Source organism: Bombina bombina, chromosome 5 (assembly GCF_027579735.1).
Source record: "Bombina bombina isolate aBomBom1 chromosome 5, aBomBom1.pri, whole genome shotgun sequence".
Lineage (NCBI taxonomy): Eukaryota > Metazoa > Chordata > Amphibia > Anura > Bombinatoridae > Bombina > Bombina bombina.
In genome coordinates, this window is record NC_069503.1 from 162,138,724 (window position 1) to 162,164,545 (window position 25,822).

The window sequence follows — 25,822 nt, forward strand, 5'->3', positions numbered from 1 at the left end:
GAGTATCTAACAAGCCTACCATCTTACATTTGTGACACAATGGAAATCTTACAAGTACTAAGGAATTTACAAATATCAGAAACCACATGGTTGGTAACTATGGATGTAGATTCACTGTACACCAGCATCCGACACCAGGATGATGTTGAAGTGGTGCAGTACTTCTTATCCACTAATATGAATAATAACCAAGAACATAATTCCTTCATCATCCAACTGCTGAAATTTATACTAACCCACAATATATTCACTTTTAAGGATCAATACTATCTCTAAGTCCAAGGAACAGCAATGGGCACAGTATGTGCATCAACATATGCCAATCTGTTCCTTGAACTGTGGGAAGCTAAAAATGTATTCACATCAGACATGGAAACATTCACAGATCTGATACTTATGTGGGTTAGGTACATTGATGATGTCCTATTCATATGGGAAGGCACAAAGCAAAAATTAGATACCTTTATTAAAATGCTGAACAATAATGCTAAAAATATCAAATTAACATACCATGCTGACTTAAAATACATTGATTTTCTTGATTTAACAATCACAAAAGATCAAACAGGTATGATTAGTACTAATATGTATCGGAAACCAAGTTCAAGTGCTCATCCCCAGAACACTATTAAAACCATACCATGTGGAGCGTTTTTAAGACTCAGACAAAAAGCCATGCACTAATAGAAAAATTAGCCCAAAAAGGCTACAGTAAAAGAATGGTTAAGAGAGCAAAAATGAAAGCTCTACAAGAAAACAGAGATACATTACTACAGCCAAAACTTAAAAAGACAGAAGTAAAGACTGATAACAATTTATAATCCCCAAATGTAAGAAAATAACCAGAATAATGAATGATAACTGTCACATTTTAGAAAGTGACCCTATCTTGGCCCCCAAAATAGATACAAGAATGATAGTAGGCTACAGAAGACCGAGAAATTTGAAGGATCAGTTGGTACAGAGCCACTATGTCCATATCCATAAATACATAAATTAAGCCAACATTACACATGTAGATCATCTGGGGGTCATATAAATGTTGAATTGCACATGCCCCAATGTTTATGTTGGCATGACGACAAGAGAAGCACGGACATGAATTTTGGAACATGCCAATAATATAAAAAATGCAGTCAAAGATGAAAGAAATGGCAAAACAATCACCACTGTCAGATATATCTTCTAAACGCAGTGAAGCCACATTCCCTCAATGATAATAATAATTTCTCAGTATATTTAAAAAAATGATATAACAATAAAAGGATTAACCGAAATAAAACGATACACACTACAAATTGCAATTTATTCATTACCTTAAAGGCACTACAATTGTCCATACTACAGCACACTATTTGGAATTTTTGGAGAAAAAAAAAAATCACATTTATTTCATCACCCAATAATAGTATAAGTGGATTATAAACACTGAACTATTAGATAAATAATAAATAAATCTTATTTAAAAGATGATAAATATTGAAATATCACTTTATTTCTTTTTATTCACTAATATTAAACTCAAATGTGTCTGCACAAACTGCACTACACTATCCTTCTAGTTACACTATTCTGTTATGCATTCACACACAGCACTATCACTATTATTTCACATATATCAATTATCAATATAGCCAAACTTAGCTTTTAGCAAAATGTATTAGAAATAAGTCCATTATAACAACTAATATTAAGATTAAAAGATATCTACCACAACATAATTGCACATTAATTTGTTGAATTAACATATATAAATGTATTACATCACAAAGATTAAGAAATGTTGATAAGACCGTTAAGTATATTTAAAACCAGTCAGTTGAAATTAAGTTGTATAACCCAGTGTAACGATCAGAGTATTCGCAATCCTTTTACAAACATGACAATTCAGGCCAAATAATTTTGATCTCTTAATATTCAGTTAGCGTTAAGCATACGATCAAGAATGTAAGGCACAAAATAATATGTATATAAAGCTAATGTTACATTGAATAATTCCAAGATTGTATACGCTACAAAGCATCACGCTAAAATGCAAACAATGATCAGCCAATAGAATTGTACCAGGAAGTAAAACAGCAACCAGATTGCCTAAATAAGAAAACAAATGACTATAAACGTCATTGCATACTGATTGGACAGTGTTTATGCAAGTGACAACCATGCTTACCAATCAAAATTCATAGCTCGCCAATCAAAAATAAGAGGAGGGATCAGTAAACCTGTAAATAAACGGATTCAAAACTAACACGCACCCCCTCTGAAGAAGCATTAAGTGAAACGTGCTACAGGGGTCTTCTTTGAGAGCCGTGTCTCTCTTTTTTTAATATACTTGTTGTATACTGTGGTTATTGGTAAAACGACTGGGGGCATTTGTCTAAAATCTAGAGCGACTTAACTTTGAAACATGTAGCTATATTTATCTACTCTAACTTACTTTTTGGTTAATTATAACCGCTGCATTGTCAGAATATAAACAATAACAGGGAAAGATAAAAATAATTTCAACTCCTGCTATAGAAAGAGTTTTAGCCGCTCAGGAAATAGCTTATTTTTAACCTTTGGTATATTATCAAAATCGAATTGGTACAACTCAAGTGATTTTAACCCAGTGTGAATGTTGGTTTAATTGATTTAATCCACATTAAAGATGAAATTAATGTAGTATGAAACATGTTAACACTAATACAAATATTTGAAATTGGAGTAAAGGTATTCTTTTTTTGAGGTGCAACCTTTCTCTCTTTTGCAACTCATAAGGGTATTGTGAGTATTCTCCACTTACCTTTATCCACTAAGGATACTAAAACATGAGTCACATTGATTAATTACGATAAATTAGCACCCTTAGCGATCTACCCATAAGTGACATTCCCTTTGATATTTATTTCACATTAAATAGTAAATAAATAAATTCCTGAAGATATGTTAAGTAAATGTTTATTTAAAAAAAAAAAAAAGTTTCCTTCAACTCATCACTGACTGACAAAAACTTGTAATGCATGTTAAAATACCTTATTTTTTTGGGGGGGGAGGTGGAAATAAAATAAAAATATCATTGAAGTGGCTCAAATATTTTATGTAGGAAAAAAATAAGGGAAATCTCCTCCAACTTTAACACATACACAGTTGTGAGCAAGCGTTAAGGGGTTTATTGCAACTCTTTGCACATGTAGGAAGTAGCGCACATATTACAAGTAAACACATTCGCTCAAGCGCAATTTAAATCTAACGCACGTCGGGTTAGCTTGACTTCTGAGCTCTGGTTAACTGTTATGTTACGCTTCAATAAAAAGTGTCAAAAATAAATTTAAATGTACAGTTACACTCTCAATAACCCTGTCATAAAAATAATAAATTGTAATAATAAGTTATAAGGGCTCAAAGATATGAGTTCTCAGAAAAAAAGTTGTTGTCAGTGAATGTCGCCACCTATATCCACAGTTATATATATTTTAAAACACAGTCAATGTTGGAACACAATTGAGATAGTGTCCTACTAGGGCATAGATCTGTAGCCCAAACCGCTATACCGCTCACCTCCCTTGTCTCCAATTGCTTTAAAGGAAACACACAAAGCCAAACCCAGAGAGGTGTTAGTACAATCCACCGACCTTAAGTAAGCATATCATATGCATACGAAGCCTGTCCGGCACTTGTCACCGCTGTCGACCACTCCAGTCGCTTGTACACTTTCCTCTCCGTTGGCGTGTGACGTCACTCTGTCTACATCCGGTTCACAAAATCTTTCTCCCGGCGGGGACTGTAGACTCTTCGGCAGAAGGAGGGGGAGACCGGTATAGCCTTGCAAGGAACAATCACTATAAGAAACTGTGCAACCTCCGTTCCAAGAATTCTGATCAAAGGTAAAAATGAGGTGCACCAGGATACACCGATTTCTTGTTGAAAAAACTTTTATTGCAGATAAAATCTTTTCCTCCCAATAGGGATACAGCTTGAATCACCAATGGCGATGTGAGTGGTATGCACTCCACTCTAGTGACTGACTGCTGACGTGTTTCGGCTCAGAAAGCCGTAATCGGACAAAAAGGCAGGCAAATGGCTTTAACATAGAGATACACACATATACATAGATAGCTAAGTCCAAAAGAGCTTAGCTAAAGAAAGTTATGTAAACCTTTACATTTTAAAGAGAATTGCTAAATTGAATTATCCTTAAAAGTAAAACATAACTTATTTAAACTTATTAAAGAAAATGAGGTGATAGTCATTACATTTCATACACACAATTGCCATTCAAACCATATTAAAAACATATTGGGGTAGATTTATGAAGCAGTGGATGCTGCAATCTACCCCTGTAGTTTCTAAATCGTTGGAAACAAAAGTTAAGAAGCAGCGGTCATAAGACCGCTTCTCCATAACTCGTCCGGGACAGCAATCAGCCCGATCGGATAAGATCAGGTTGATTGATGGCCCCTGCTAGCAGTCAATTGGCTGTGAATGTGCAGGGGGCAGCATTGCACAAGCATGTCACCAGAAATGCTTGTGCAATGTTAAATGCAGATAGCATATGCTGTCGGCATTTAGCGATGTTGATCGGACATGATCCGTTACAGCGAATCATGTCCGTCCGACAGTTAATAAATCGGCCTCATTGTCTCAGCCTAGTTAGAATAATCTGGTGCAGAGGTGCTATTAGTGCTATATACTGAGATTCTTTAAATTAAATCAGTCACATAGGTGAATCAAATTAATCTATGCTAAAGACTAAGGGGCTGATTTATCAAGCTCCATAACTTATCCACCGCCTCTGAGGCAGTAAACAGAAATCAACCCAATCAAATACAATCGGGTTGATTGACACCCCCTTTTAGCAGTCGATTGGCCGCAAATCTGCAGGGGTGGCATTGCACCAGCAGTTCACAAGAACTGCTGGTGCAATGATAAATGCTGACACCGTATGCTGTCGGCATTTATCGATGTTCGGCGGACATGATACGCTACATCATATCATGTCTGCTCGCACATTCACAAATATACCCCTAAGCTCCTTCAATCAGGGATCTGAATTTACTGTAAACTACAAATCACTGCTAAGTAGGAGGTCCCAGACTGTTAGACAAGCAATTTAAAACATGGAGATAAACTCCATTAGTGGCTTCCCTGACGCACGTTTCACTAACGCTTCTTCAGAGGGGGGGCAGGCGGTTCTAATGATCCTGTATTTACTGGTGTATCGTTCCCTCCTCCTTGAGTTCATTGTTGATTCTTTTTTTCCTAATTGGTTAGGATTGGTGTCATTCATCTTCATTTTGTTCAGTGTTAACTTTTTAAAGTGACTCTATCTTTATAATGTTACTGGTTGTTGATTGCTAAAAGAAATTGCTACTAAAACGTAAAATAGCAACTAAGTGATCGCATAGTAGCAGCAGTTTAAATCATAGGTTGTAACATTGCATTTGAATTTTAAAGTGACACTTATTTTAATGTTGCCAGTTGTTTATTATATGCAGTTGTTGCTAGATCGCAAAATGGTAACATTTTAAGTTATAAAATGTTATGATTGGAGGTTTTATTCTGTGTTTTACACTTTGCTACATTTAAGTTACATAATTTGACATGTCATTTTTAATTGTTCCAATTTATGTATGTTCCTTATTTGTGATTTAAATTTTTTAGCTAAATGTAACATAAAAAGAACATGAGTTACATTATAGTGAACTGCTTGTGCAATGCTGCCCCCTACAGATTCGTGGCCAATCACCCGCTAGCAGGGAGTATCAATCAACCCAATCGTATGCAAGGCGGCGGACGAGTTAAGGAGCAGCAATCTTTAGAACGCTGCTTCTTAACTCCTGTTTCCAGTGAGCCTGAAGGCTCGCGCTGAAACAGCTGCATCAAGCTCCTATGTCTATTGTCTGTTTGAGGCTCTAGATACAGTGGTCTCAAAGTACCGGCCCTGGGGCCATATGCAGCCCTCAAGATAGTTTAATCTGTAAGTAAATTATTAAAGGGACACTGAACCCAAATGTTTATCTTTCGGTATTCATAGAGCATGCAATTTTAAGCAACTTTCTAATTTACTCCTATTAGCATTTTTTTTCGTTCTCTTGCTATCTTTATTTGAAAAATAAGCTTCTTTTTTTCAGAACTCTGGACAGCACTTTTTTTATTGGTGGATGAATTTATCCACCAATCAGCAAGGACAACCCAGGTTGTTCAACAAAAATGGTCCGGCATCTAAACTTACATTCTTGCATTTCAAATAAAGATACCAAGAAAATGAAGACAATTTGATAATAGGAGTAAATTAGAAAGTTGCTTAAAATGTCATGCATCTGAATCACGAAAGAAAAAATTTGGGTTCAGTGTCCCTTTAATTTGGCCCCATCAAATTTTTAGGGTTCTAAGAGGTGTAATAAGTTGATGTTCTATATGCACTGACAAGATAAATATATAGACAAAAATGTCCTGGGTGCACTGCTTGGACAAATGTCACTTTTTATTCAGTTCCAGAATGATGACTTCACTTGGCACTCACAAGACAAATATACACTGTGTATGTCTGGATTACAACTCTTACCATGCACTGCTACTTGGGTAAATGTCACTTTCCGTTTCTAGTATACCCAGGCTCAGAGCACTAATTCTGTTCAAGTGGCCCCCATGGGAAAAGAACACTTGGCGAGTGTCCCCCAGTTACAATAAGCTTGATACCAGTGCTCTAGAACAAGAGGTCCTGTAGAGTAGTTGTTACACTGCGCTTTCTCCCTACAGCAGCGATACTGTTTTGTAAAAGAGAACAAATGTACTGAACATAAGAGTTATGTTTCTTATTTGTGATTAAAGATAAATATAGCTAAATTCTTCCTTCTTTTATTTTTTATGGTTAGCTCATGAGCAAAATCTTTTTACTTTCAACTTGCAATACGCGCTGTATCCGATGTGCACAAGAAGCACAAGTCGTCCGTAGTTAGTGTGTGAGAGCGAGCAATAAATAGTGCTCCACTCATAATCTAGCCATATTGTTTCATGATTTCATGTACACAGAATGATCTTTGGCAGGTAATGTTTAGAAACAGATTCAATAAAGAATAGAAAGATATGTGAGCTTTAGTGAATCTGCTGTATATGCTGACGTTAAAAATGGTGATGATAAAGAGGCTACGTAGGGTGGGGCAAGTGGACTTTTTTCCCTTCATTTTATTAAATGTCCAGTAATTTACAGAGAATAACACCAATGGTAAAGGATCATTTTAGCATAAACAGTACTTTGATAAACAGGAAGGGCATGCTATATAAATGCATATACATCCTGATGTTTTATGTAAAACATACATCCTCTCTTCAACTAAAGCAGTGATCAATTTAGTATTGAGATTAATATTTAATCGTGGTCTAATCCTGGTTTCTAAAATCATACTAATCCTTGTGAACAATGGCTCAATGTCATGAGATGTAGGACACAGCTTATAAGGTAGAACACTATTTTATTGCAGAGCATAGAAGTACACAGACTGCACAACACATCAGACTTAGTAACTGCGACATAGACTATAACGACTATAGGCAACACCCCCATCCAGTGACATCACACTCCCACTCTCATCACATCTTCCCCTTTTTCAAAGGATAAAGCATACATTTTTATTTATTTTTTTAGAGTACAACAAATAACAAGGTATACAAGAAGCATACATTTTTGTGCTGTCTTGGAACAGCACTAAACTGTCCAGCTCTATAAGCTGTGACCTCTCTGACTGGTAAGAGCTCAAAGACATACAGGCTCCCCGGCTCTCGTGCCAACCTTTCTTTATGTATTTAATAACTTCTTGAAGATCTGTATCTAAATGTGTCTCCTTTCTTATTTGCTCTATCTTCATTGCCAAGATGGATTTAGATGCCAACACTGAATCCACGTACACTTTCACATCTGATTCCATTGAAGATCCTTCAGCAGCTGCCAGCGGGAGCCTGGAAAGTGTATCTGCCACTACCAGTTGTTTCCCCCGGCACATGCATTGCCTGAACGTTGAACCTGAGCAGCCTCATCAGACGTCTCTAGCATTTTAGGGGTGTCTTGTCAATATCATAGGTATTGATAAGAGGGACTAGTGGTTTATGGTCAATTTCAAGACTAAATTTCTCTAAACCCACTAGGTAACGCTGGAAGCGCTCACAGGCCCAAACGGCAGTCAGTCAATTTGGGCGTATTTCGATTCTGCAGCCGTCAGTGTACGGGAATAGTAGGCGATGGGCGGTAGTTTGCTCTCTTTCAGCTGGAGGAGCTCATAACTGCTTGCATTAGCACTAACCACAGTCTTTTTCTAAGGGTTGTAGAACCCCAACACTGGGGCAGACTCCAGCAGAGACTTGACCTGTATAAAAGCTTCTCCCTGTGGAGGTCCCCAGACCCAGGCAACATCTTTCTTCAACAACTCGGTGATAGGGTGGAGTACTGTGGATAAATCTGGTAGGAACCTGCCCACATATTTCACAAGGCCCAATATTTGTCTCAGCTCGTGTACATCAGAAAGACTTTTCATCTGTTCAATAGCAAGGATTTTATTAGGGTCCGGCTTGATGCCATCTTCATTGATGATATGCCCAAAATAACATAACTCAGATTTTCCAAAATGGCATTCCTCTTTATTTAATTTCAGTCCGGACTCTCTAATGGTCTGCAGCAAACAGCTCAATCGCTGATCATGTTCTTCCTGTGTAGATCCATACGCTAAAATGTCATCCATGAAGACTGCCATGCCCTCATGGTCCTTTAAGAGGGAACTCATCTCTCTTTGAAAGATTTCAGGAGCAAAGGATATCCCGAGAGTCTGCAGAAGCAAAACCGACCTACCGGTGTAATGAAGATAGTCTGTTAGCTGCACTTTGAGTCTAGAGGTATCTGCCAGAAGCCACTGGAAGCATCCAGTGTAGAGAAGAACTTCGCTCCAGCCAGTTTCGTAGCTATGTCTTCAAGCGTCGGCAGCACGTATCTCTCTCTTTTCACCTCATCATTCAGCCATTTCAAGTCAACGCAGATGCGTACCTTCCCATTCTTTGCAACGGGCACAATGGGGGCACACTAGTCAATTGCTCTCCAATAACTCCCATATTCTTCATACACAGAAGTTCTTTCTCCACTTGAGGCATGAGCGGGAATGGAATTCTACGAGGAGTAGTAATGCTGTATGGGACTGCATCAACTTTAAGTGATATTCAGACGAATGCTGCAAGGCACATAACAGTGATGTCTGCTCCTGTGTCAATCTTGAAGGCAATCTTGGCTCCCGTTACAGTAAGGGTAACCCTTCAATCTTCATCTGAACCAGACCGTTCAACAACAGACCCTACAAAGGACACTTCTTGAGCCTCCTGGTCACTATCCACCTGCATCTCCTTAATGGACTCAGTTTTACACACCACTTCAAAATGGCCCATCCGGTTACACTTTCTACATCTTTTATCTTTAGCGGGGCATATGACATTCTGATCATGGGTACTGTTACACCGCACGCAGCAAGCCTGCTGCACCCATCAGCTTCTGGGCCTATCTGTTGCCCTTGGTCTACCACTCACACTGTGCCTTTCACCTGCAGCTCTCCTGAACTACTGCACTTCCTCCACAATACTCTCAGATCTCATGTCAGCACTTTGCTTTTTCACCAGTTCTTTCTGGCGGGCCATCCTAATAGCCCCATCTAACGTCCATTAAGCCTCCAACTGTAGCTTCAGTGAGACCTTAGCATCTGTAATTCCTATAACTATTCTGTCTCTGATTTGCTCTTCTTTAGTAACACCAAACTCACAGAATTCAGCTAGTTTATACAGGCTGGGCACAAATGACTCCACAGATTCTCCCACACGCTGAGCGCGTTTATGGAAACAGGCCCTCTCATGAATCACATTACGTTTGGGTACAAAGTGAGCACTGAGTTTGTTCATGACTATTTCAAAGTCAAACTCTTCCCCTTCTTGGAATGTAAAGGCATTAAATACTGGCTCCACGTCTTTCCTCATAGAATATAAAAGAGAATTAACTTGTACTTTACCACTCTCCTTGTTCACCTTAGAAGCAATCCTGAAGCGTTGAAACCGCTGATGCCATGTGGGCCAAGCTGCAGGCTGAAAGAAATCAAAAGGCTCAGGTGGGGTAAACTTCGACATTGTCATCAACCAGGAAACAGAAGCTCAGCCAAGTACTTCTGACACCATGTCATGAGATGCAGGGCACAGCATAAAAGGTACAATGCTATTTTATTGCAGAGCATAGAAGTATAGAGACTACACAATGCATCAGACTTAGCAACTGCGACATAGACTATAACAGCTATATGTCACACCCCCATCCAGTGACGTCACACTCCCACTCTCATCACTCAGAGTATACAGGAGGGCTCTCACAGGTGGATATTAATACTCTAGGGAGCAAGGAGTGGGGCGTCCATTGCTCAGTCAATTTCTGCCCCATCAAGTGTTAATAATCTATATAGGAAGAGGGCAACTGGAATTTTAGGGGTCGATTTAACATTGTGCGGGCGGACATGATCCGCTGTAGCAGATCATATCTGCCACACAACGATAAATGCCGACTGCATATGCGGTCGGCATTTATCATTATTATTTGAGTAATCAAGTAATTAAACAAACAAACAAACATAATCAGACTTCTTTCAAAAGCCCTACATAAATGTCACAACTGTTTACAAGTAAGTACTATAAGCTCAGGTGAATTATGACTGTACAGGCCTTGGAGTTGCTGGGGGCACACAGCCAATCAACAGCTGATACTTCTGTAATTCATGGGAGCAGGCTTTCTATAGCCATTTGATAGTGCAGGAGTATTTAAACACTACAACAGCAGCTTTTTTGGCAGATAAATGTACAGAAGGGCTTTTTTTTTAGGAAGTTGTATGTTTTTCTAACCCCTTAACAACACCCACTGTACTCTATATGTTGGCTGTCTGTAGCGCTTCCAGGGCTGTAAGAGTGTGGGTCTTCCCTGGCAGTGAGACATGCAGAAATAGTGCAGTCTCGCCATTATTGCTGAGACACATGCTCATATACCTGGAAGGACCTTGCAACAGGTAATCTAAACAACCCTTAAATAAACATTAAAATATTAATTTTTATATGTTCTTTAGATTCTTATTTTTTAATGGATGTTTATGTGCTGAGAAAAAAAAACTTCTCAATTGAACTGGGGGATCTTCTTTCCTAAATATTTTACCTAGTGAACTGACGCAGAAAATAGTAGAGAGTTTTGAGCAACACAACAATAATAAGGTATAGAAATAGCTATAAGAAAAAATACCTTCCAAGATAAATGCTGAAGGTCCAAACCATGCATATGCTCAAAAGAAGGAGTTTAAAGAGCCCTCAAAACTAGATTCAGGTTCCAAGGAGGAGAAACTGGATGAATAACTGGTTTTATCCTTGTCAGAGCCTGCACAAAGGCCTGAAAGTCAGGAATTTTAGCAATCTTCTTATGAAACAGAACAAAAAGAGCAGAAATATGACCCTTCAAAGAACTGGCTGATAAACGATGATCTAAGCCTTCCTGCAGAATCTCAAGCACTATAAAATATTTCCAGCTGTATTTTTTATGAGAACATTACACAAACAAGGTTTTCCAGACCTTATGATAAATACGTCTGGTAACAGGTTTCCTAGCCTGAATCAAGGTATCAATAAACTTGTCAGAAAAACCTCTCTGAAACAAAATAAAACCATCTAATTCAGAGATTTTAGATATTGATAAAAGAAAGGGCCTTGAGAGAGAAGATCTTTTCTTAAAGGAAGTCTCCAAGGCGGGCACAAGAACATCTGCACCAGATCTGCAAACCAAATCCTGCGATGCCATGACAGAGCAATCAAAATTTCTGAGGCTTGTTCCTTCTTGATTCTGGCTATCAGCCTGGACAGCAACACAAATGGAGGAAACATGTAAATCAGGTTGAATGACCAAGAGACCACTAGGGCATTGATCAGACTTGCCCAAGGGTCTCAAGACCTGGCACAATACTGAGGCATTTGTGATTAAAATGGTAGGCCATGAGATTTATCTCTGGCAGACCCCAACACCTCACAATTTGGTTGAGCACTTCCTGGTTCAGAGACCATTCCCCTGGGTGAAAAAACTGGTGAATTAGAAAGAATGCATCCTATGTTCCACACCTGTAATATGGATTGCAGAAATCCTCTAATTATAGCGTTCTGCCAAACTGTTGAGTTCCTCTCTGATGATTGACAGAAGCCATTGTCGTGACATTATATGACTGGAATCTCAGAAAAGATTCCTGTCTGAGGTCGGGCCAACTCTGGAGATTCCTGAAGACTGCATGAAGTAGCAGAACATTAATTGGTAACTTTGCTCCTCATCAAGAAGGCAAAATAAAATGACTGAGGATCATGGGAAGTGGGAGGGATTTAAAACTCTAGTGTAATGGTGTGTCTTTTGCCTTCTCCTAGTAGTCAGGTGGGAATATTTCCTCAAGTGATGGCTTGTGGACTCTCATGATCTGATGAATGAAATAATTGTGTTAGTATGCATAACTTCCCTAGTATGTAAATGCATCATGTTTACTGTACATATCAGTGAATTCAACTTTCACCTTTACATAGGAAATAACAAGCAATATATGTGACATGCCCAATTATCGATGTACATATTATAAACATGCATTCACAAATATGTTTGTGTATGTATGAATACAAATATTTGTAATCCCCAATTGGGAGCACATAAAGATGGTAGCTTATTGCATACCACCCAACATGTCCCAAAGGCTTCTGAGGACAGAAAGGTCAGGTCAGGTGAATGTTTTGTGGGTGGAGCTATGATAGGAGGGCCAGCACCATGAGTGTGCAGTGGGTGGGCCAGCTGTGTCATTGGCATAGTTGTGAAGAGTCAGGGTGTGCCTTGTGCAAAGCAGGGTAGTCTCTGGAAACAAGAAAAATTGCTCTTACTGGGGAAGCTGAGTCACAGAGGGCAGATATGTTAACTGTCCCAAATATTGCAGGGTTCTCTACCATTAGGAATAATACCTCCTGCATGAAAAAACATCAACCATGCTAATTAGCATATTTTTGTATAAATACATCTGCTCTATAATTCAGAAACTTAAGCTGCTATGACTGATTTTAATTAATAATGTATTTAAAATTAGGTTTAATCACAGTTAAAATATATTTTTTTCCATACTCTAAATTCACCTGAAAGTTACAAATACTGGCCATGCCATTAAAATACCATCTAGCTGTCAACCCTAAGAACACATGGCCATTCAGACAGCAATTCTCCCCTTTTTTCCCCTGCCCTTGTGTCATGTAACAGCTATTAGCCAATAAGAAAATGCATAAACAAATATACTGTGAATTCTTGAACATGCTCAGTAGGAGTTGGTGCCTCAGAAAAGTATGAATTAAAAAATAATGTGCACATTTTGATACTGGTAGTAAATTGTTAAGGATGGAGGGCACATTAGGGACAGGCAATTACCTAGTGCCTATAGCAGCAAAAAAATTAGAGGATTAAATATTTTGTTTCTTACATTTCATAGTTACTTCAATTTTCCCTGCCCCTGTATCATGTGACAGCCATTAGCCAATCACAAAATGCATATAACATATATACTGTGAATTATTGCACAAGCTCAGTAGGAGTTGGTGCCTCAGAAAAGTGGGAATTAAAAAATAATGTGCACATTTTGACACTGGTAGTAAATTTGATTTTTTTATTATTATTTTATGCTTTATCTGAATCATGAAAGTTTTATTTTAACTTTAGTGGCTCTTAAAAATACACCTCTGCTTTTTGTACTGGAGTGGTCAGTACTATCAGAGCATACTGACAACCCTCTCTGTCTTTACCAACCATATCCCTAAAAGGCAGAATGGCAGAGCTAAAGGTATATATGTGAATATACAAAGACATTACCAGCAATTTGTAATTAACTTTCTTCTGTTTCTGAATTTGAGTTGTCCATTAAAATACATCTGATTTTGTGAGTGGCAATGAATATTGTTTTTGTTCCTATAATTATCTCAATTAAAATCATGAAATAAAGACTGCAGCAGATATCTCAGAAGCCAACAACACCACATTTCCATGGAAATATCATACTTTATCTGTTACCTTATACCAAACGCCTACTCTACATAATTTTCAGATATATTTTATAAGCCTTTGTTATCCTTACATGTGAAACCTTAGATGCTGTGGGGAAGAGCTGATCGACCGTTTGTTCAGGAAAAACAGCGTCACAGAAAAAGAGGTGATGATTTAGCTACACAGTGTGTGATTTCAGGTGCATGTGTTTTTAACATTATCTGTTCATTGTTGGAAAAGAAAAGATTACCTAATATATGAATTAATGTAAGCATATGCAAATCAGCATTCCGATGTGTGTTTTGTTCATAGTATAACATGCCCAATACTTAACAAAAATGTTAAACACTAGAAAATGCTACACATAGTGATGTACTAAATAAGTTTAGTAGGAGAATAATATGAAGATGCATTTTTATCATTTATCAGTTGTTTTAATAGGAAAGAAACACATTTATAATTTTAGCTTCCACATAGCAATGTTGTCAACTCGTTTTTTTTTAATCTATACTATAATTGAGTTTGTAATGTGTCCGTCGCCGTCGCCAGTTGCGCACACATCCTCAAAGGAATGTTGGCAGCGCGAGGCAGCCAAAAGAATGGTGGATTCTTTCACCACCCTGCCATTTACGGAATCCACCGGGATGCAGCGAAGGCAAACGGAGCATTACAATAAGTATTAAGAAAAAAACCCAACCAACTACCTAAATAAAACTATTAACCCCTAAATCTGCCAACCTCAAGATCGCAAACTACCTAATACATCTATTAACCCCTAAACCGCCATTAACCCACATCGCTAATTAACCTAATAGATCTATTAACCCCTAAACCCCCATTAATCCACATCGCAATTAACATAATAAATCTATTAACCCCTAAACCGCCAAACCCCACAACACAAATAATTAATAGCTAAGCCCCCTAACCCAACACCCCCTAAATTAACCCCATTACATAAATTTAAAAAATCCTAAATTACAATTAAAATAAAAAATCTAACATTACTTTAAAAATAAAGAAAAATGAAATTTATGCTTACCTGATAAATGTATTTATTTCTTGACATGGTGAGTCCACGGATCATCTAATTACTATTGGGAATATCACTCCTGCCCAGCAGGAGGCGGCAAAGAGCATCAGAGTAAAGCTGTTAAATATCACCTCCCTTCCCTCCAACCCCAGTCATTCGACTAAAGCAAAGGAGAGAAAGGAAGCAACAAGGTACAGAGGTGTCTGAAGTTTATAACATACCAACAAAACATGTCTTTAAGAAAACAGGGAGGTCCGTGGACTCACTGTGTCAAGAAATAAATAAATTTATCAGGTAAGCATAAATTTAGTTTTCTTTCTAATGACATGGTGAGTCCACGGATCATCTAATTACTATTGGGAATCAATACCAAAGTTAGAGGACACAGATGATAAGGGAGGGACAAAACAGGGAACCTAAATGGAAGGCACCACTGCTTGAAGAACCTTTCTTCCAAAAGAAGCCTCAGCTGAGGCAAAAGTATCAAATTTATAAAATTTAGAAAAAGTGTGAAGAGAGGACCAAGTTGCAGCCTTGCAAATATGTTCCACAGAAGCTTAATTTTTGAATGCCCAGGAAGAGGAAACAGCCCTCGTAGAATGAGCTGTAACTCTCTCAGGAGGCTGCTGTCCAGCAGTTTCATAGGCCAAACAAATGATACTCTTTAGCGACAAAGAAAGAGAAGTAGCCGTAGCTTTCTGTCCTTTACGTTTTCCAGATTATTATCGGTTATTTGTAGAGCGCCAACAGATTCTGCAGTGAAAACCACAAACAGAGCAGAAGACTGACGAAAATCCTTAGTCGCCTGTAAATAGAATTTCAATACACGCATCACATCTAGATTGTGCAGCAGACGTTCCTTCTGAGAAGAAGGATTAGGACACAAAGAAGGAACAACAATCTCCTGATTAATGTTCCGATCTGAAACTACTTTAGGGAGAAACCCTAACTTAGTACGCAAAACAACCTTATCTAAATGAAAAATAAGGTAAGGAGACTCATACTGCAATGCAGAGCGTTCAGAAACTCTTTAAGCAGATTAAATAGCCACCAGAAACAAAGCCTTCTAAGATAACAGTTTAATATCTAAAGAATGCATAGGCTCAAACAGAACCTGTTGAAGAACCTTAAGAACAAGGTTAAGACTCCAGGGAGGAGTAACCGGCTTAAACACAGGCCTGATTCTGACCAAGGCCTGGCAGAACGATTGCACGTCTGGTACATCTGCCAGACGTTTATGTAATAAAATAGACAAGGCAGATATTTGACCCTTTAAGGAGCTTGCCGATAAACCCTTCTCCATATCCTCTTGGAGAAAAGACAAAATTCTAGGAATCCGAACTCTACTCCAAGAGTAGCTTTTAGATGCACACCAATGCAGATATTTACACCATATCTTATGGTAAATCTTTCTAGTCACAGGCTTACGAGCCTGAATCGTAGTCTCAATGACCGACTCCACTAGGTCTGCATACCAGATCCTGCAAGGCCACAGTGGTGCGATGAGGATCACCAACGCCCTCTTCTGTTCGACTCAAGCAATGACCTGAGGTAGGAGAGCGAACGGGGGAAATAGGTATGCGAGACTGAAGTTCCAAGGGACCGCCAGAGCATCTATCAATACCGCCTGAGGATCCCTGGACCTCGACCCATACCTCGGAATCTTGGCATTCTGTAGAGATGCCATGAGATCCAGTTCTGGCTGTCCCCATTTAAAAACCCCGGGTGAAAGGTCTGTCTGCTCAGAAAATCCGCTTCCCAGTTGTCCACTCTTGGAATGTGGATCGCCGACAGACAGCAGTTGTGGGTCTCTGCCCACTAAATAATCTTGGCTACCTCTGTCATGGCTAAGGAACTCCGAGTTCCCCCCTGATGGTTGATGTAAGCCACTAAAGTTATGTTGTCCGACTGGAACCTGATAAACCGGGCCGAGGATAACTGAGACTAGGCCAGAAGAGCATTGAAGATTGCTCTCAGTTCCAGAATATTTATGGGCAGAACTGACTCTGTCAGAGTCCATGTTCCCTGAGCTTTTAGAGAGCCCCAGACTGCTCCCCATCCTAGTAGGCTGGCGTCTGTTGTCAAAATCACCCAGGTGGGTCTGCGGAAGCAGGTTCCCTGGGAGAGATGATCCTGAGACAATCACCAAAGAAGAGAATCCCTTGTCTCCTGATCCAGATGTAATCATAGAAACAGATCTGCATAATCTCTGTTCCACTGCCTGAGCATGCATAACTGCAGAGGTCTGAGGTGGAAACGGGCAAACGGAATGATGTCCATGGTAGCTACCATCAGACCGATTACCTCCATACATTGAGCCACTGATGGCCGAGGAGAGGACTGAAGCGCCACACAGGAATCGAAAATATTTGATTTCCTGACTTCTGTCAGAAAAATTTTCATTGATAGGGAATCTATTATTGTTCCCAAGAACACTACCCTTGTAGTTGGAATTAAGGAACTCTTTTCCAAATTCACCTTCCATCCGTGAGATCGCAGGAAGGATAACAACATCTCTGTGTCAGAGTTTACTTGTTGAAAGGATGGCGCCTGAACCAGAATGTTGATCCTATCCTGGATCTCTTCAAGGGAAGTGTCTGACTGAATAGAATCAGACAACGCATCAAACCAGTATGCCACTGCACTAGTGACGGAAGCAATACACACTGCAGGTTGCCATTGTAAACCCTGGTGAACATACATCTTCTTGAGTAACCCCTCCAACTTCTTATCCATAGGATCTTTAAAGGAACAACTATCTTCTATGGGAATAGTGGTCCTCTTAGCTAGCGTGGAAATTTCCCCTTCCACCTTGGGGACCGTCTGCCAAGATTCCTTGATAGAGTCTGCTATAGGAAACATCTTAAATATAGGGGATGGAGAGAAAGGGATACCCGGTCTCTCCCATTCCATGGCAATAATTTCTGTAGCTCGATCTGGTACAAGAAAAACCTCCACCATGGAAGGTACATCAAAATACTTGTTTAGCTTACTAGACTTCTTAGGATTGACAACGACAGTAGTGTTGGAGTCGTCCAAGGTAGCCAAAACCTCCTTAAGCAACAAATGGAGGTGCTCCAGCTTAAACATGAAGGATACAACTTCAGTATCAGCAGAAGGAATTACACTATCTGAGTCTGAGATTTCACCCTCAGATGCTACTAAAGTATCTTCCTCCTCAGATTTCTGGGAGGGGGCATTCGGAATAGCCACAACTGTGTCAGCAACCTCACTCACTGATTCTTTACATTTCCTCTTGTGTTTTCCCTGCAGCTTGGGAAAAGCGGACAACGCATTAGATACCATAGAGGACATGAGGGAAGTGATGTCTTGCAACGTAACTCCAGGTGGAGTAAGAGAGGAAGTGCAGGGCACTTGATGTGTGGACGATAAATTTTGGGACACTTGAGGAGAAAGCTGTGGCATATATTGAACATTGTCAGAAGGCTCTTGAACAGCATCCGCCCTAGACAATGTTAGCTCAGAAAAAAAGTCTATCCCTGTAATGCAAAGTTCTCTCAATACATGAGGAACAGAAAGGGATTGGTGGTTCAACGTTAGCATTTAAAACATAAAGAACATGTAACATCCTGCAGGGCCTCTTGGTCCATCTTTATTCACAAATAAACAGAATCAACAAATAAATTTATATTTTATTTAGAAAATACCACACAAAAAAAACTCTTACTGTTACATTAAATTTTAAAATGAAACTGCTTTATTTTTCTGCAGAAAAAAAATAACGTATCACAAAAACACTCCACCTCTACACCTCAGCTTTTAGCTTTGCTGAGGTGCTTACCTGCCTGACTGACAACGGAGTGAATATTCAGTTAGATAATCCGGACTCAACATTTATTTCTCTTTAAATTGCAGTCCGGTAACCACAACACTGCTAATAATCTGTGATAAAGCTATTCTCCGCTCCGGAACACAGGAAGTGCAGGGAAAAAGCATGCAACAGAAAACTGCCGCCTCAGATAACCCCGCCCATCGTGGGCATTACAAGATTAACCTACCGGTCGGCTAAATGTATTGTAAAGCCGTCGGGAGTATAATAAAAAGTAAAACACCACCTCCTTGTCCCCAGTGCCTGCCATACTGCCCATAATAAAATGATCCCCTAATCCAAAGAAGTGCCATCTTAAAGTGCCATCTTTTTTCTGTATATGCTCCCAGAAAATATAAAGTTATCACTTACCTTTAGAAATCTGCCAGGCAGCAAGGCAGCTCACTAGGTTTGAGAGGCATGTTCCCTCACATGGACCTGTGGAAGAAAACAAAGACTGAGTAATCTTACTCAGGCTTTCAGGGTTAGGGTAGCATTATATATGGGAGGCGTAGTGAGGATTGTACCCCACAAGTTCCCATTGCTTAAAAGCCACCACTGCTCTACTGAAGAGACTGATATGGACTACGGCTACACCCTAGGACAAAGCAGCACTGCTTAAAAAATAATAAAATCTTGCTTGAAGAATCTTCTTTCTAACACCTAAACTTTACCACTTCCTTGCTCTAACGTAGGCAAAGAGAATGACTGGGGTTGGAGAGAAGGGAGGTGATATTTAACAGCTTTGCTGTGGTGCTCTTTGCTGCCTCCTGCTGGGCAGGATTGATATTCCCAATAGTAATTAGATGATCCGTGGACTCACTGTGTCATTAGAAAGAAACTAATTTTAAACTAATCTAAAATTACAGAAAATAAAAAAGTCTAACATTACAGAAAATAAAAAAAGTCTAACATTACACAAAATAATAAACCATATTATCCAAAATAAAAAAAATAATCCTAATCCCTATAAAAATAAAAAGCCCCCCAAAATAAAAACACCCCCTAATCTAAGAATAAACTACAAATAGCCCTTAAAGGGGCTTTGCATTACCCTTAAGAAATCAGCCCTTTTACATTAAAAATAAACCAAGTCCCCCCTAACAGTAAAACCCCCCACCCACCGAACCCCCCAAAATAAAAATACCTAAACTACCCATTGCCCCTAAAGGGGCATTTGTATGGGCATTGCCCTTAAATGGGCATTCAGCTCTTTTACTGCCCTTAAAAGGGCATTAAGCTCTTTTTTCAATTGCCCAAATCCTAATCTTAAAAATAAACCCCCCCCCCAAAAAAGCCCCAAATAGGTACTCATGGTTCCTGAAGTCCGGCGGAGAAGGTCTTCTTCCAGGCTTAGATGGTGCTGGATGGAGCGTTGACCCACTGTCTGACAGTTCAGGTGTCATATGACATAATTAGGCCAATCATGAAAAAACCCCAGGTGAGGCAACTATTATTTCTGTTTCAAGGGGCGTGTCTTGAGCCAGTGTTACTATAAGAGAAGCACTCTCTTTAACAATCTGTGGGTGGCAACTACTTAGAAGAGGGAACTCTGGGCGGCAGAATTTCAAGGGAGCATTATAGGAGCTATTTGCTGTATTGAACCAGTGTTAACGTCCACTCCCAGTCCCAGTGCTGCCTAGCCTGCCTACTTCTGGTCTATCAGGCCCTGGGCAAGCTTCAACCTTCACCCAGTCTACCCTACACTGCAGATAAGGGGCTGTGGCTCTTGAGAACTTGTCCCTCTCTACTCCACTCTCCAGACTATCTCCCCATCCTTCACTCCCTCTCTCTCCCTCAGGATTAGAAAGGCCAGCAGTGCTGCAGTATTTACCCCCGGCCTATATTCCGGTTATTCATAAGGCATGTCAGTCACTATCACTTCTGGTCCCGGACCTTAATACAAGCCAGGGGTAAATACCGTGGCACTGCTGACCTCTCTAATCCTGAGGTAATGAGGTATGATCTCAGCTCTCCCGCACCTCTTATTTGGCGGCTGGTGACTTTTCATCAGTCTTCCCACTTGCTCTTCCATGATTTTTACTTGGTGGTGTGGTGATTATTTATGGGAATTACATTGCAGCAGTCTGCACTGATGCATGCTACCTATTTAGTACTTGAAAGTTATCCTAAAAAAGTTAATATGTTAAATAAATAGTGCGCATTAGTGTAGACCGCCACCATTTAAAAATATCCCGGGGCACTTCCCTGTAAGTAACGGTGACAGACGAACTGAGGATTTACTCGTCCCCTCTCACCCAGCCAAGCCCAAAACAAGTGCATTCAATGCTTACATGAAATGCTTAGCATATACATAAAAATGTCCATTTAAACCATGTTGCATTGTTTATATAAATGCTAGACATAATGCAGTGCAAAACACTGCATTGCAAAATGTGCCTAGCATTAATATAAACATTTTGACTTCGTTTAAATGAACATTTTTATGTATATGCAAAAGCATTTCATTTTTCCATGGCTGACCCTAGATATTTATACGCTTCCTGATTTTGGTTAATACTGGAATAGGATGGTGCAGGCACAAGCAGGTGGTCTGGGTGGGTGGGGCTATTTGGGGCAAGGATGGACAACTCTGGTTAGATTTGGGGGGTTTTGGGAGGTCCAAGAATTTTCCTTAAGGAAACTGGGGCAGAAATATGCAATTTTTTCTACAAATTACTTTGGGCTAGATTACAAGTGAAGTGGTATTTTTTTTTTTGTGATCGCAAAAACTCTGCTAGAGTTAATCTTTTAGCACTAGTCGTGTTGCGTTCGTATTATAAGCTTAAAAAAAAACATTTTTTGCGCAAGCGGTAACCGATAAACACGAAAATCCTAACTTCAATTTTCGCATTCCCTATAGAAGTCAATAGAGAAAAAAAAATTGTTAAAAAAAATCTAAAACCCGTCAGGCAAATAACATAGCATATTCGCATTACCAAATGAGAAATATTTACAGTAAATACATAGTTAAAATCTTTATCAAATATGAATATTGCTTCTATATATTTTTACATCTTTTCATCTACTTAATGGCAAAGGGCTCTAATGCACTTATATATATATATGTATATATACTGTATGTGTACATATATATTTATGTGTATATATGTCTGTCAATACATATATACACATATAAATACATTAATATCTATATACACATAAATAGACATATATATATATATAAATATATATACAGTATATAAAATATATATATATATATATATATATATATACAGTATATACAGTGTATATATATATATATATATATATATATATATATACAAATACATCTTTAGACATGTATCTGTATGTATCTCTATGTTTAAGTACTTTGGCAGCTTTTTTTTTTTTCTAACATCCGAGATCCCATATCTTTGAGCCCTTATAACTTTTTTGTTCAATATTTTTTTTTTTTTTATTATTAGACAGTGTTAATATTTAACGTATTTTTGAAGTGTTTTGTGCAACCACAGCTCTGAGATTGCAGTAAGGACAATCAACTTGTAAAATCAGCGCAATTAAAAAGGCTCGCAAAAAGACGTTATCGCTTGCGCAAAACAGTTTGCTCCTCACTTGCAGTTTGCTCCTCACATTGCTCCTCACTTTATTGGGAGCTTTTTTGCTGAGACTATCTTGCAAGTGTAACACAATTTGCATAACCTATGCCTCCCACTGACTACCTGGTATTATGTGCTGCTGTCAGCCAATAGGCAGACAGCACAGTTAGACCAATCAGGGAAGAGGGGTTGCAGTTTGCAGGAGGAAAAGCTTTTTAACATTTAGCTCTGAGACTGTATAATGTACTGAGGGGGTGGTGAATTTAAGCTACTTCTATCTGGTTAATATGTGTGTTTATCTGGCTCTGATACTAGCCAGTGCCTCACCAGCCACTGACCTCACCGCACGTCACTGTTGTAAATTGGATATCTTTAAGGACACTATAAAATATAGCAATTATGGCTGTGAGCATGCAGGTGATCCCGCTCTAAAGCTGTATTTGAAGCTTTTATAATAAAGACCATGATGTACCCTCCCATTTAGGTCCTGATGATATAAAGTTCTCGAATCAGAAGAGGTGACATTAAACAGTAAGGGCTAGATTATAACTAGATTCTAGTAAGGGCTAGATTATAATTGGAGTGCAAAATATTGCTTCTGCGAAAGCGAAATTTGCACTCAACTTAGTAATACCAGCGCAAGCAAATGTGTGCTGGTATTAGAAGTTAAATGCAATACAAACACAAGATCTAGTTCATATTACACAGAAGCCTTGCAGTCACAAGAGCTCACTTCCATAGACACATATTAACACATAAATATATATGTATATATTCATATACATATATATTTACAGGGAACACACAGTTCCATAGAGCACTACGTAAAGTCACTTTTCAGTGCCGTTTTTGTTTTCTAACACCGCACACCCATCAACTTTAACCCCTCATAACTGCTTTTTGCATATTTTTTTATTAATTTAAAAGAAAAATCTTTATTTTGGGGGCAATTGGGGCACTTTTTGAAAATTAACCAGAGATCTGATTTCTGATAATTTTATGAGTACTAATTGCTAATGTGAGCTTGTAATGGCTGGTTATTATCACACACCCTTAAACGTGCAAATTGGCCGTTTACAGGAGCGCGATAAATTAGCGATCCACTTGTAATCCAGGCCTAAATACATGCTAGGTAGAATGATGCATTCAAAGAAAAGATTAGTCTGAGAATAACATGTAGATATATTTTTTAAAGTTTCATTAGCTGTTTAAATATTGACAAAATAAGTGTAAAGTTTTAGTGTCTATAAAACAATGGGAGCTGCCATGTTGTAACTTAGGTTACCTTCTCTGCTGTGGCCAATTAGGGACAGCTATAAATATGTCACTAGAGTGTGCAGCCAATGGCTGGTGGAATATAACTGTGTCTGCACTTCCACTGAATTCTATAAAAAAAACTTGCAAGTCCCAGAGAAAAGAGAGATGCCTTACATAGAAAGCAATGAGGCTCTCTGGGATACAGAATTTCAGAGGAGTGCACCTTGTTACTGATAAGTCTCACAAATGAAAATGAACATTTTTCACTACAATTTAACTTTTAGTGTATTGTAAATTTTGAGCAAACATTACCTTCATACAGGTGGCAAGATAAAACAGTTAGACCAGATAGTGTAAATTGCTTACATCATTTCACTTGCTTGTGAAAGAGCTTCACATATACCCTGGGAACTCCCTGTTCAGCCCAGGGAACTCCCATGTCCCTCCTACTTTCTGAAACTTTCAGTTTTATTTTACAAAAGAGCAAATACAAAGTGAAATGTAATTTGTAAAAGATACACAGAAATATACAACATATAATCAGAATTTGTGAGATCACTGTTGTATACTGGATCTAAATGCATTAAAATACAAAATAGAAAGTGTAAAGCTTAAATGTAATAAAACTTAAAGGACACATGTTATGCAGCGCTACACTGAACTGTGCTTGGGCGGATGATGTCGGACAGACCGATGATAAAACGGCCCCATCTATCTGTCAGGAATCTGATTCTTGCCGTATAGCTAGCACAAACATTAAATGAGCAATGAATACGTCACCACTTAAAAAAAGGCTTCTTTAAAGAGGGACAGCAGTGGTGGGGGAGGGACGGCAGTGGTGGGGGTGGGTTTACTAGAATATGTAGATTTTTTAATCTAAAGGTAACAATATACTTTTTTCCCCACAAGGATTTTATTTGTCCCCTCCAAATTGTTTGTTTACCATCACTTTACATCCCTTACTCAGTGGTTTCTATCATTATCACAGCTCTCCCTTTTCTCCACTACTATTTAAATATTAAGATCATAAAGTGTTATATTTATGTAAACCTTTTTTGAAGAGTTTGTTTTGATCCTTCTGAAGATATGATCTCCCTAACTGTATACAAGATCAGGCCTAACTAGTGGTATAATTCATAACAACATAACTGCTAATACTTCTTTGTATACAACCAAACATTCTACTTACTGAACCTGCTGCACTACTGCTTTTTTATTATTATATTTTTACCAAATTCCTCTTTTGTCACGGTCATTAAAATGCCAATGAGTCTATAACAACCTCTAGGTATTTGAATGCTTATTACAATGCCTTGCAAAAGTATTTATACTCTTGAACAATATTCACATTTTACAGAAGACAATAATTATGTTATTTTGAACTTTTGTTCTGTGTGATACATTATCTGAAAAAAATGAATATCAAAAATAAAGTGATATTGGTTTTGTGTTGACCAATTAAATTTAAATTAAAAACAAAATTGCAAAAATATTAAACCTTAGAAATTCTGTGGTTGCACAGCTGAAAAATATCATATTGGCAATAAATTGACCTCTACCTGTGAAACCTTAAAGGGACACTAAACCCATATTTTTTCCTTAATGATTCAGATAGAGCATGCAATTTTAAGCAACTTTCTAATTTACTCCTATTATCAAATTTTCTTCATTCTCTTGGTATCTTTATTTGAAATGCAAGAATGTAAGTTTAGATGCCGGCCCATTTTTGGTGAACACCTTGGGTTGTTCTTGCTGATTGGTGGATACATTTACCCACCAATAAACAAGTGCTGTCCAGGTACTGAACCAAAAAATAGCTTAGATGCCTAAAGTTGCTTAAAATTGCATTCTCTATCTGAATCACAAAAGAAAAAATTTGGGTTCAGTGTCCCTTTAAAGTGAAGGTCCATTTTGATGAATTAGTGCCCGGTTTTTAATAAACCTATTAAAAACAAGGGCACTTTAATTCATCAAAATTGCATTTCACTGTTTTCTTCAAAAACTTACCTTTTAATCCTGGCAGCCGCTCCAGCACTTCCTCCGCCCGTCACAAGCCGTCTTCTCGAGTC

General features: G+C 38.5%; 1 protein-coding gene across 1 annotated transcript in view; it reads left to right on the plus strand.

The window, feature by feature from the left end:
• OBSCN (obscurin, cytoskeletal calmodulin and titin-interacting RhoGEF) overlaps positions 1 to 25,822 on the plus strand; it is a 937,038-nt gene that overhangs the window by 771,161 nt on the left and 140,055 nt on the right. Inside the window, 1 exon segment of the mRNA XM_053713767.1 lies at positions 14,180 to 14,240. Coding sequence (XP_053569742.1) covers positions 14,180 to 14,240 — 61 coding nt within the window.